The sequence below is a fragment of the Anomaloglossus baeobatrachus genome, chromosome 1, assembly GCF_048569485.1.
Source record: "Anomaloglossus baeobatrachus isolate aAnoBae1 chromosome 1, aAnoBae1.hap1, whole genome shotgun sequence".
Classification (NCBI taxonomy): Eukaryota; Metazoa; Chordata; class Amphibia; order Anura; family Aromobatidae; genus Anomaloglossus; species Anomaloglossus baeobatrachus.
The window spans coordinates 671,715,551-671,728,899 of NC_134353.1; the positions used below are offsets into that span (position 1 = coordinate 671,715,551).

Here is a 13,349-nt window from a genome sequence, read left to right on the forward strand (position 1 = left end):
CAAGCGCAGCAGCTTCCACGCGGCGCTGGGGGCTGGTCACTGGTTGCTGGTGAGCTCAACAGCAACTTGTGTAGCGACGCTCCAGCGATCCCTGCCAGGTCAGGTTGCTGGTGGGATCGCTGGAGCGTCGCAGTGTGACATCTCACCAGCAACCTCCTAGCAACTTACCAGCGATCCCTATCGTTGTTGGGATCGCTGGTAAGTTGCTTAGTGTGACGGTACCTTAAGGCTAGTTTCACACTTGCGTTGAACGGTATCCGTTGCATTGCGTTGTGTAACGGATGCAACGCATGTGTTGCATATAGTGGCACAACGGATGCAACGGATGCTGCAAAACAACGCAATTCGTTTTGAATTTTTTTTTTTAACAGTTTTACCAGCGGCAGACTATTGTAAACGATCAGCTGATCGCTCCCTGCAGCCGGGTGATCAGCTGATCGCTCCCTGCAGCCGGGTGATCAGCTGATCGCTCCCTGCAGCCGGGTGATCAGCTGATCGCTCCCTGCAGCCGGGTGATCAGCTGATCGCTCCCTGCAGCCGGGTGATCAGCTGATCGCTCCCTGCAGCCGGGTGATCAGCTGATCGCTCCCTGCAGCCGGGTGATCAGCTGATCGCTCCCTGCAGCCGGCCGCCGGGTGATCAGCTGATCGCTCCCTGCAGCCGGCCGCCGGGTGATCAGCTGAGCGCTGTCACTTGCCGGCCGCCGGGTGATCAGCTGAGCGCTGTCACTTGCCGGCGCCCGGGCATGCCGGCGGGCGGGCGCTCAGCTGAGCGCTGTCACTTGCCGGCGCCCGGGCATGCCGGCGGGCGGGGCGCTCAGCTGAGCGCTGTCACTTGCCGGCGCCCGGGCATGCCGGCGGGCGGGCGCTCAGCTGAGCGCTGTCACTTGCCGGCGCCCGGGCATGCCGGCGGGCGGGCGCTCAGCTGAGCGCTGTCACTTGCCGGCGCCCGGGCATGCCGGCGGGCGGGCGCTCAGCTGAGCGCTGTGACTTGCCGGCGCCCGGGCATGCCGGCGGGCGGGCGCTCAGCTGAGCGCTGTGACTTGCCGGCGCCCGGGCATGCCGGCGGGCGGGCGCTCAGCTGAGCGCTGTGACTTGCCGGCGCCCGGGCATGCCGGCGGGCGGGCGCTCAGCTGAGCGCTGTGACTTGCCGGCGCCCGGGCATGCCGGCGGGCGGGCGCTCAGCTGAGCGCTGTGACTTGCCGGCGGCCGGGCATGCCGGCGGCCGGTCGCTCAGCTGAGCGCTGTCGCTTGCCGACGGCCGGGCGCTCAGCTGAACGTTCGGCCACCGCGAGCCAAAATAAAGTTTGATTTAAAAAAAAAAAAAAAGAGCATGCGCAGTGGAATCCAGAGGATTCCGCTGCTCAAAATAACGTTACATGCTGCGTTCCTCCCGCTGGGCGGAAGCAACGGAGCGTCGCCCAGCGGAAGCAACGCAGGTCCTTTTGGTACAATCCGTCACCCATACAAGTCTATGGGAAACCGCGGAATCCGTTAACGGATTCCGCTGTTTTCCAAAAGGGCGGATTGTAACGGAAGGAAATAAACGCAAGTGTGAAAGTACCCTAAAGCAAAATGCTTAAATTGGACTATTACTATCCTTTTACAGACCAAAGAGCAAGTAGATAATAATAAACAGGTATTCCGACTACCGGGAATCTCCGAATCTTCTGGTTTGCTCTGGGGATGGGGTAATAATAATGTCTGCAATGTGATCGCTGTACTGAAAATGCATGAGAGTTCTGCAATTCTTTGTCATAAAGAACATTGTAAGGCAGGATCTGGCATTTCTGTAAGCCATCTATGTGGCTTCTCTAATAAAAATAATCTACTATGTCTGAGAGCCAAAGACAGAAGTTCAATGGGGAAAGGCTTACTAGTCAAGGTGTTGTCCAGAGGAATAAACAATAGAGCTAAACATGAATATAATATATATATATATTACCGTATTTTTTGCTTTATTTTCTTTAATGTTAAATGGGGTCCATCTTATAATGCCAGTGTCCGTCTAACAAATCATATAGGGTATATGTCCCTCATAGCCCCCCATCCTATCTAGATATGGCCCCCTTATATTGAATATAGTCCCCTATGGATTGCACACATTCCCCTGTGCTGCCTATAGCCCCCTAGGGATTGCACACATTCCCCTGTGCGGCCTATGGCCCCCTATGGATTGCATACGTTCCCCTGTGCGGCCTATGGCCCCCTATGGATTGCATACGTTCCCCTGTGCGGCCTATGGCCCCCTATGGATTGCATACGTTCCCCTGTGCGGCCTATGGCCCCCTATGGATTGCATACGTTCCCCTGTGCGGCCTATGGCCCCCTATGGATTGCATACGTTCCCCTGTGCGGCCTATGGCCCCCTATGGATTGCACACGTTCCCCTGTGCGGCCTATGGCCCCCTATGGATTGCACACGTTCCCCTGTGCGGCCTATGGCCCCCTATGGATTGCACACGTTCCCCTGTGCGGCCTATGGCCCCCTATGGATTGCACACGTTCCCCTGTGCGGCCTATGGCCCCCTATGGATTGCATACGTTCCCCTGTGCGGCCTATGGCCCCCTATGGATTGCATACGTTCCCCTGTGCGGCCTATGGATTGCACACGTTCCCCTGTGTTAGATATCGCCCCCCCCCCCATGCTGCTGCCCATAGTAAAATAAAGCACTCTTTCCTTACCTCCTCCAGCGCTGATCTCCCTCCTGTCTCCCTCCGTGCTTCTGTTCCTCCACTTCCTGGTTCTTGGTGCCGGTCATGTGATCGGCAGAGCAGAGTGAGATCTCTGCGTGCCTGATCACAGTGGAAGCAAGGACACCGGGGAGAAACGCTGGAGGGGGTAAGTAAAGCTTTTTTTATTTTAGAATGAGCAGCAGCATGGGGGCCATATCTAACACAGGGGGGGCATGTGCCATCACAGTGGGACGCAGGCTCATATAATATGCACCGCTGCCCCAGCCCCTCACTGTGGTGCGGTTTCAGCACCATGGAGATGAACAGCGGCTGTGCATTATATGAGCGGGAGCAGGAGATCAAAGGCTGCAGCCCGCAGCGTTCACCTGCGCTCCAGAGCTGACCCCACCTCCCCTGGACCCTGCAGTGTATGTATGTGTATATGTATGTATGTATGTATGTATGTATGTTAGATATGGCCCCCATGCTGCTGCTCATTTTAAAATATATATATATATATATATATATATATATATATATATATATATATATATATATATATATATATATATATATATATATATATATATATATATATATATATATATATATATATATATATATATATATATATATATATATATATATATATATATATATATATATATTACACACACACCCCCTCCCGCCGTATATACGGCATATAAGACGCACAAATTCCGTGACTTCAATGACTCCGCATTAGCGATGTCGCAGCGTGTAAAGCCCGCTTTAGTTACCCGATGTTTATCTTGGTTATGTGTGCAGGGAACCAGCTCCTAGGAGCTGCAGACGCTCGCATCCAATGTAAATATCGGGTATCCAAGCATGTTTTACCCGATGTTTACCTTTGTTACGAGACTCCACAGCTGTCAGAAGCCGGCTCCCAGTCTTTCACGTTCAGTTCCCCTCACTCCCGATCACATGACTCCAATGCCCGCCCATAAACTTAGTGACAGGATCATGCAAAATAATACATGCGTTTTTTTGCTGCAAAAGCGGATCCTTAGCGGATCATTAGCGATGCCGTTGCGTGTTGCAAAAACGTGCAAAATCGCTAATCGGCGACATGGGGGTCCATTCTTAAAAATCGTTACTGCAGCAGTAACGAAGTTGTTCCTCGTTCCTGCGGCAGCACACATCGCTGCGTGTGACGCCGCAGGAACGAGCAAGCTCCCCTTACCTGCCTCCCGTCCGCTATGCGGAAGGAAGGAGGTGGGCGGGATGTTACGTCCCGCTCATCTCCACCCCTCCGCTGCTATTGGGCGGCGGTTCAGTGACGTCGCTGTGACGCCGCACGGACCGCCCCCTTAGAAAGGAGGCGGTACGCCGGTCACAGCGACGTCGCCGGACAGGTAAGTATGTGTGACGGCTCTGGGCGATGTTGTGCGTGCCCGTGTCGCGCAACAGATGGGGGCGGGTACCCACACTAGCGATATCGGGACCGATATCGCAGTGTGTAAAGTAGCCTTTAGACCGCAGTTACCCGATGTTTACCTTGGTTACGAGCGTCCTCCGCTCTCAGGCGGGGGAGAGTGGAGAGAGAGGGAGGGGGAGGTGGAGAGAGAGACTGATTACCCGAGGCTGTTTTCTGGGCATGCACAGTAGAGCAAGCAGGATCCTGTCTATCCGCATGCCAGCGTTCACATGCGTTTGTATGCTGTTTAGTCAGGATCCAGCAATTTGCAGTATTTGGACGCAGCTCAAAAAAGCTACAAGTAGCGTTTTTGAAAAAAGTTGAAAAACTGCAACTCGCTGGATCCTTACTATAACGCACGCAAACGCAGGTGAACGCATGTTGACGCGAGTCCATTGCAAATGCATTGAAATGAAAATGCATTTGCACTGGATCCGTTTTTGCATTAAAAAAACGTTCATGACGGATGTTAAAAAAACGTAGTGTGAAAGCAGCCTTATTCACATATTCCTAGGCGAGAAGCATGTCAGTGGTTTGCTATAGCTTGTGCTTGCTCTGAAGCTGGCCGAATCCAGCCAACTGGCATCAAGGTCCCAGCAAAATGAGCGCGGACCACCATCCCACTGGTCTCCACAGTTAATCTTCTGGAGCGTCCCATATCATTGCATTCAGTGGATCAGTATTGCACATGTTATTGGTTACATAAGCTGTATCCATGGTCATAAACAAATGGGCACAGATAGTAGCAGACAAGGGTTCTTTTTGTCTTCTGTCTCATCTCGTAAAGTACAGGATAATAAAGGAACAGTTTTAATTTGCTAATTTTAATATTTCTCAACAGGATATTGAAGAGCTAGACCCACGGGGCAGGACACCATTGCACCTTGCGGTTTCCTTAGGACATCTTGAGTCTGCTAGGGTACTTCTGAGGCATAAGGCAGATGTCACAAAAGAAAACCGGGATGGCTGGACTGGTAAAACACCAATCATATTAATTTTATTATTTTGTATTTATTTATATATTTTTTTGTCCCACCATTAAAGGGAATCTGTCAGCAGGTTTTTGCTACCTCCTCTGTGAGCAGCATAATATAGGCAGAGATCTTCAATCCAACGATGTGTCACTTGTATTACTAGGTACAGCAGTTCTGACAGTTTTTAGATTTAGCATGTAGCAGAGCTGGGAAAGAGAACCCCACCCACACCAGGCTCTCTATAGGCTTTGAACATTGCCAATCACACGAAGGAAGGTGTGCCGGACTGCCATGCACATAACCTTATAGTCCAACCAATGAGAAGTACTTCTTAAACAGACATTCCAGAAAAACAGATCGGACCTTGACCAGACACATCCCTGAATTCTATGTTTCTCTGACGCCTCATTGGGGGACACAGGACCATGGGTGTTATGCTGCCTATCCATAGGAGGACACTAAGTAGATGCAAAAAGCATTAGCTCCTCCTCTGCAGTATACACCCCCTGGCCGAGCCAGGCAACCTCAGTTTAAGCTTAGTGTCTGTAGGAGGCACATCCTTTCAAGGTTTTATTATTTTTTTGAGGGCGACGGTTTCCCTTAGGGACCGATCTTCCAATACCATCAACGGGCGGGAACGCGTGTTGCCTCCACGTACCCCCTCCTGCAACGCTGGATCCTGGGCTGCCTTTTACTGGATGACAGGTCCCACAGACACCGATTTTTCCAGAGCCCAGGGCAGAGGCACAATTCCTCAGCTCCTCTTTGCAGGCTCTGAGTTGATACATTGCACATGTGTGGCTGGACACAGCAGGCTGACTCTATTTCCACTGCCTGGACTGAGGCAGTGTTAAGGTGAGATCCCCCCTGACTGGTTTCCCAGACAAAGGGAGAAAGACGGTGCAGGGAAGGAAGGCTCCCAGGACTACTGAATTTACAGTCTTTATTACCACCATAGCTGTGTGCTGGCTGGAGGAGGGGAAAGTCCCTTGCTGATTGCAGGGAATCCTGCAGAGATAATATAACGGTGGCGGGGGGAGGGCTCCCAGGGCTCATAAACTCAGTGTTTATTCCCTCTCGCTGCGTGCTGGCTGGAGGAGGGGGAGTCCCTTGCTGATTTCAGGGACTCCTGCAGAGATAATCTACTGGTGGCGAGCTGTGTGCTGACTGGAGGGAGGGGGAGAAAAACTGTCCCAGAAGCTCCCTTCCCGACGTTTTTTACTACCGACAGCCCTGGGGGCACACTGACTTCTTCTTGGCGCTCTTTTAGCACTAAGCCCCGCCCCCCGCGGGCCGCGATAAGCCCCGTTCCCCCAGGAAAACGCGCGAAGATCTCCACAGAGACTCCTTCCTGAGGACGCAGGGCCATCGGCTGATTCTGGTGAGGTACACCGAAGCAAATACGATCCTTGCTTCCCACTGCTTCACTTGTAGCTCTGCATATCATTGCTCCCCCTCCTGCCATACTCCTATTAGGAACATGCAGAATTCTAAGGATACTAAGAGTGCTAAGGCTCACATAGTCTATTATTCAGCCTGCACTGCCTGCCACGCTGAGCTACCACGTAAACACAGCTCTTCTCTCTGTGAGTCCTGTGCCCCTATAGCCCCCCAAGACCCCACCGCCGCAACCGCCAGCCCAGAGCCTAGGGCTCCCAGCCCACCTGAATGGGCACAGTTTCTGTCCCAATCCATGGAAAAACTGTCACAGAACCTGGTGCTCGCTATGCAATGTCGTCCTCCACACCCTTCTGGGCCCCTGGATGGAACGCAGCCTGAGGATACCCCTATGGAGGATTCTTCTGAGGTAATCCGGGCCCATGCTTCACCGGTTGCAGGGATCAGAAAAAGAGCACACGGCAGGGTGTCTCCAGCACTCTCTCATGGCCCCCATGGCTCTCCTTTAGGCGCACACAGGGCAGGCTCTCCCACACGCTCCACGGCTTCTGAAGAGCTGGAGGAGGGAGAATGCTGTTTGTACCAGGAGGATTCCTTGGTTTCATCCTCCCCAGATGATCAAACTGCAATAGACTCCCTTATAGCAGCAATCAACCAAACTCTGCATGTGGAGGATCCCCCATCCACTACCACTGACCATGTGGTCTCCTTTAAGAGGGCAAGGAAACCCCAAAAGGTTTTCGCTGATCACCCAGAGTTTCAGGATATCCTCACAAAGCAAAGGGAGAAGCCTGACCGGTGCTTCAGTAACCGTAAACTCATGGAGTCCCGGTACCCTTTTGCCTCACCTGCCCCTAAGGGTCGAACACCCCCGACAGACAGACAGGTGGAGCACATCGCCCGCTCTGCCTTTTGAGGCTGCGGGTTCCTCCCTCTTGCCCTCCTTTGCCTCTGTGTGGGTCGCAAAGGCAATATTAGTCTGGGCAGAATCCCTTAACACTTCGCTTGAGGAATCCCAGTTCCCTCATACCTTCACAGAGGTAACAGCTCAAATTGCCGCTACGGCGGAGTACCTCATGCAGGCCTCGATTGATGCTGCTACCTGCGCAGCTTTTGCCGCCTCAAATACCATAGCCATCTGTAGAGCTCTCTGGCTCCGACAACGGCGAGCGGACTCTGCCTCCAAGAAGTCTCTCACGGGCCTTCCCTTTTTTCCAGACCGATTGTTTGGCGAACGTCTGGACAAGCTCATTTCTGACGCCACGGGAGGAAAAAGTACCTCCCTTCCCCAGCTGAAGCCCAGGACGACCTTCACCAGACGTTCACAGTCCTCGTTTCGCTCCTTTCGGAACTCATTTGGTTGCTCGACATCCCACGCTGTCCCCGCCACTAGCCGCGGACTACGCAGGGACCGACCTCAGCTCTCCCCGAAACCCACTTCGTCATGGCAGCCTAGACCGAAATAGTCCAGGACTAGGGAGACTCGTCCACGACGTTTCCCCCCCCCCCCCCCCATGACTCCTTCGGCGCCCCGGAAGACACACTCATTGTAGGAGGTCGACTGCGGCTCTTTCAACACATCTGGGCTGCTGCCTCAGATGACAAATGGGTGCGAGACCTTGTGTCTTCCGGTTACCACATAGAATTTCGGACCCGACCCCCGAGTCGGTTCCAACTCTCAACACCCCCCCCCCCCCCCCCAACCAAGACTCGAAAACGATGCGAGGCCTCTTTCTCAGCAATCTACTCGCTCCAAACAGCAGGAGTGATAATACCTGTCCTGGACGACGAGAAGTTCAGGGGTTTTTATTCCAACCTCTTTGTGGTCCCCAAAAAGGATGGGTCAGTTCGACTCATCCTGGACCTCAAACACCTGAACAAACATGTGCACGTACGGAGATTCAGAATGGAGTCCCTAAGGTCCATTATTGTATCCATGGTCGAAGGGGAATTCCTCGCCTCCATAGATATCAAGGACACGTACCTCCACATACCCATCGCTCTAGATCACCAAAAGTTCCTCCGCTTCGCGGTTCAGTACTCCCATTTGCAATTCGTAGCCCTACCCTTCGGCCTTGCCACCGCGCCAAGGGTCTTCACCAAAGTCAATGCGGCCGCCATGAGCGTCCTTCACGCCAGGGGAGTAGTCGTTCTCCCTTACTTGGACGACCTCCTCATCAAGGCCCCCTCCTTCCGCGTCTGCTCAACCAGCATACAGATCACTGTGGACACCCTATCCCACTTAGGTTGGCTACTGAATCTAGACAAATCCTCCCCGGTACCAGCACGATCCATCACCTTCCTGGGCATGTCCCTGGACACCCGTCGGGGCTTGATCCTTCTCCCTCAGGACAAGGCGATCGCTCTTCAACAAGCGGTACGCTGCCTTCTACGTCCTCCGTCTCGCTCCATTCGATTCAGCATGAAGGTGCTCGGCAGGATGGTGGCGGCTATGGAGGCAGTACCTTTTGCTCAACTGCACCTCTGCCCACTGCAGCTAGCCCTTCTAGCTGCCTGGGACAAGAGCCCCTTCTCCCTGGACAAACATCTTCGCCTGACGCCTTCAGTCAGGTATGCACTCCGCTGGTGGCTTCGGTCCTCATCCCCATCGAAGGGGAGATCTTTTCTCCCAGTGAACTGGCTGGTCCTGACCACGGACGCCAGCCTCCTAAGCTGGGGAGCAGTGTACCGGCACCACACTGCTCAAGGACGTTGGACGCCCCAGGAGTCTTCCCTACCCATAAACATCCTGGAAATCCGCGCGATCTTCCTCGCGCTCAGGGCGTTCTGCCCTCTGCTAGCGGGTCGTCAGATTCGAGTCCAATCGGACAATGCGACAGCTGTAGCCTATATCAATCGGCAGGGGGGCACCAGGGGGCTTATCTCGAGGCCCACAAGATCCTCAGCTGTCCATCGGCGTGGATGCTATAGTCTGCTCCTGGCACCACTTCCGCCTGCCTTACATATTTCCACCTCTACCCCTGCTGCCGCGGGTAATCAGGAAGATCAAGGCAGAGGGAGTCCCGGTGATACTGATAGCACCGGACTGGCCCAGGCGCGCCTGGTACGCCGAATTAGTACAAATGCTCGCAGACGTACCATAGCGCCTTCCAGACATCCCAGACTTGCTGACCCAGGGGCCCATTTCCCATCAGAAATCCAGAGCCCTGAAGCTGACGGCATGGCCATTGAGACCTGGGTATTAACGAGAGCGGGATTCTCCCCTGCGGTTACGCCACCATGATCAGCGCCCGAAAGCCTGCTTCATCCCGCATTTACCACCGTACGTGGAAAATCTTCCTTTCATGGTGCAGGGAAACTAACGTCCAGCCTATGCCTCTGGCCATCCCCAAAGTTCTCGACTTTCTGCAGTCTGGCTTGCAAGCGGGGTTGGCTCTCAGTTTCCTTTAAAGGGCAGGTTTCAGCGCTCTCAATCTTCTACCAATGCCGCCTGGCTCAAAAACCGCAAGTCAAGGCCTTCCTCCAGGGCGTTTCCCATCTAGTTTCCCCGTACAAACGGCCGCTGGACCCATGGGACCGCAATCTCGTTCTGGACGGTCTCCAGAGGTCTCCCTTTGAACCTCTCAAGGAATCCTCCCTTGCTCTTCTGTCCTGGAAGGTAACATTCCTGGTGGCAATTACGTCCATCAGACGGGTTTCGGAGCTGGCAGCACTCTCTTGCCGCCAGCATTTTCTGATCTTTCACCAGGACAAGGTGGTTCTGCGCCCCCTTCCGGATTTTTCTTCCAAAGGTTCCTTCCCCATTTCATTTGAACGAGGACATTGTTCTGCCTTCCTTCTGTCCACACCCAGTTCATAGGGTGGAAAGGTCTCTGCATTCGTTAGACCTCATCAGAGCTCTCAGATATTACATATCCAGGACAGCCCCCTTTAGGAAAACGGACTCTTTGTTCGTCATTCCTGAGGGGCCTAAGAAGGGACAGGCAGCTTCAAAGGCAACTCTGGCTCGCTGAATTCGCTCTGCGATACAGGAAGTCTACCGCTTGCAACTCAAGCCCATTCCTAGTGGGCTGCGGGATCATTCCACGCGAGCAGTTGGTGCTTTGTGGGCCATTCGGCATCAGGCTTCAGTGGAACAGATGTGTGAGGCTGCGACCTGGTCTAGCCTACATACGTTTTCAAAGCATTACAGAGTCCATACCCAGGTTTCATCTGAGGCAAATCTGGGTAGGAAAATTCTGCAAACGGCAGTACAGCACCTCTCTCAGTAGGCGCTCCAGGCTGTCTGGGATTGGTTCCTAGTCCTTGGGTTGTGTTGTCTTCTTTTATTTTTCCCACCCATGGACTGCTTTAGGACGTCCCATGGTCCTGTGTCCCCCAATGAGGCGTCAGAGAAAAACGGATTTTTGTGTACTCACCGTAAAATTGTTTTCTCTTAGCCATCATTGGGGGGCACAGCACCCACCCTGTTGCCCTGTTGGGCCTTGGTTCTCTCAGTACCTTATTTGGTTATGACTCTTCTTTTCTCATGTTCCTCCGTTGAGAAGTTTTTACTGTGTGTTTTTTTTTTTTTTTTTTTTTGTTTTTTTTTCTCCTACTGCTTGTGTACTAAATCTGAGGTGGCCTGGCCTGGCCTGGGGGTGTATACTGCAGAGGAGGAGCTAATGCTTTTTTGCATCTACTTAGTGTCCTCCTATGGATAGGCAGCATAACACCCATGGTCCTGTGTCCCCCAATGATGGCTAAGAGAAAACGATTTTACGGTGAGTACACAAAAATCCGTTTTTTAACCTTTGCAACATGCTGCCTTCAGATTACATAGCAAAAAACCTGCTGACCGATTTCCCTTTTTAATTTGAATAGATGCGCTGTGATAGAATATTTCTGTGCTGCCCATAGTCAGATGCCTTAATTGATGTCCTCTCAATGCACACTACTTTTAATGTGGTGACAGTTTTTATGTAATGCTTGTTTTGATTTATTTCACTGATTTTAGTAGTGTTGACTTTCAGGGAAATAAGTTTTTAGAGATTATTAAACTTTTCAGAATTAGCCCCTTATGTTAGAAATAACACAATTTGTGCCCATTGCATAGTAGGTGCGTTTTTAATAAGTTTTCCCCTCTGATAACTATCTTTCATTTCTTTGTCGCTCCATTGGGAGACCCAGACAATTGGGTGTATAGCTTCTGCCTCCGGAGGCCACACAAAGTATTACACTTTAAAAAGTGTAACCCCTCCCCTCTGCTATACACCCTCCCGTGCAGCACGGGCCCATCAGTTTTTATGTTTTGTGTTGAAGGAGGCACACATGCACGCAAGCTCCACAAGTTAGTCGGCAGCAGCTGCTGACTATATCGGATGGAAGAAAAGAGGGCCCATTACAGGGCTCCCGGCATGCTCCCTTCTCACCCCACTCTGAGTCGGCGGTGCTGTTAAGGTTGAGGTACCCATTGCGGGTACACAGGCAGGAGCCACATGCTGTTTTCCTTCCCCATCCCTTAGGGGCTCTGGGTGAAGTGGGATCCTAAACTGTCTCCAGGCACTGGGACCGCGCTCCCTCCGCAGCCCCTGGGGGAATCTGCTGGACAGGAGCCCAGGTATCGTCAGGGACATGGCCCTGCTACTGAGGTACTCTGGGTCCCCTTGGGGACGGCGCATAGAGCGCCTGTTTGATACACGCTGCAGCAGCTGCTGGGTGTGTTGGTGCGCCGGGACTACCGCGCTGGCCGCGCTTGTTTGCCGGCCGCGCTTATAACTCGAGTCCCCGGCTTTTGCGGCCTAGTGCCGCATATTCCCGCCCCCGGGCCTGCCAGTCAGGAGTAAGGGCGGGACGCTGCACGGAACGTCAGCGCTGAGGGCAGGAGCATAGTTTGTATCCTCCTCCCCCCTCACTGTGTACAGTGGGGCACCAGATTCCCGCACTTTTTAGTGCACGCCCACGGCTCCCTCTTCCTCTCAGAACGCTAGCAGCCATTACTAGCAGCACGGCTGACTCTGGGGATCTTCAGAGACGAGCTCCAACAGCGCTGGGAGCCCAGGCAGGGAATCTGGTGGTCACACAAACGCTGAGGGCAGTCGGTAAGCAGCACCTGTTACTAGGTGCTTGCTCCCCTGGGTGCAGAAGTGTATATTTATATCCTTATTTTGTATACATTTACTCTGTACGGCCGCACTGTTGCCTTGGCTATATACCCTCTCTGATTGCTCTAAAAGGAGACAACAGCATGTCGTCCGAAAAAAGCAAGGGTGCCAGGGCACAGGTTTACTTTGCAACCTGTACCTCATGTGCGGCTATGCTACCTGCAGGTTCCACCTATCCTCATTGTGTGCAATGCTCGGCCCCTGTGACACTCACTCAGCCGGAGCCTTTGCCACTGGTGGGACCCTCGGCCCAGGTAGAACAGTCGGCTGCCACTGTCCAGGTGACAGGGACAGAGTTTGCAGTATTTGCTGACAAACTTTCTGAGTCTATGGATAGATGGTCTGCTAAGATTCTAGAGGCTTTGCAGTCCAGACTAGTAACACAGATCCCGGGCACTGTTGAATCATTGTCCCCAGGCCCCCCTAGGTTGGAGCAGCACAGTGCTCCTGGGGCGACTCATAGCTCCCACGGTGAGGACTATGACACGGACCGCAGTCCCAGGCCAGCTAAGCGGGCTCGCCGGGAGCTTCCCTCGACTTCATCACAGTGTTCAGGGTCTCAGCATGAGGAATCTCTGGAAGATGAAGCGGAGGTGGCAGATCAGGGCTCTGATTCTGACGCCGCTCTCAACCTTGATACACCTGAAGGGGACGCCATAGTAAATGACCTTATAGCGTCCATCAATCAGGTGTTAGATCTTTCTCCTCCAACTCCTCAGATTGAGGAGTCCGCTTCTAAGC

The 13,349-nt window shown here is 53.0% G+C and overlaps 1 protein-coding gene across 1 annotated transcript in view; it reads left to right on the forward strand.

Annotated features, from left to right (window-relative positions):
- Positions 1-13,349, forward strand: part of ANKRD13A (ankyrin repeat domain 13A) — a 116,578-nt gene that overhangs the window by 19,956 nt on the left and 83,273 nt on the right. Inside the window, exon 3 of the mRNA XM_075320054.1 lies at positions 4,974-5,106. Coding sequence (XP_075176169.1) covers positions 4,974-5,106 — 133 coding nt within the window. The remainder of the gene's footprint in view (positions 1-4,973; positions 5,107-13,349) is intronic.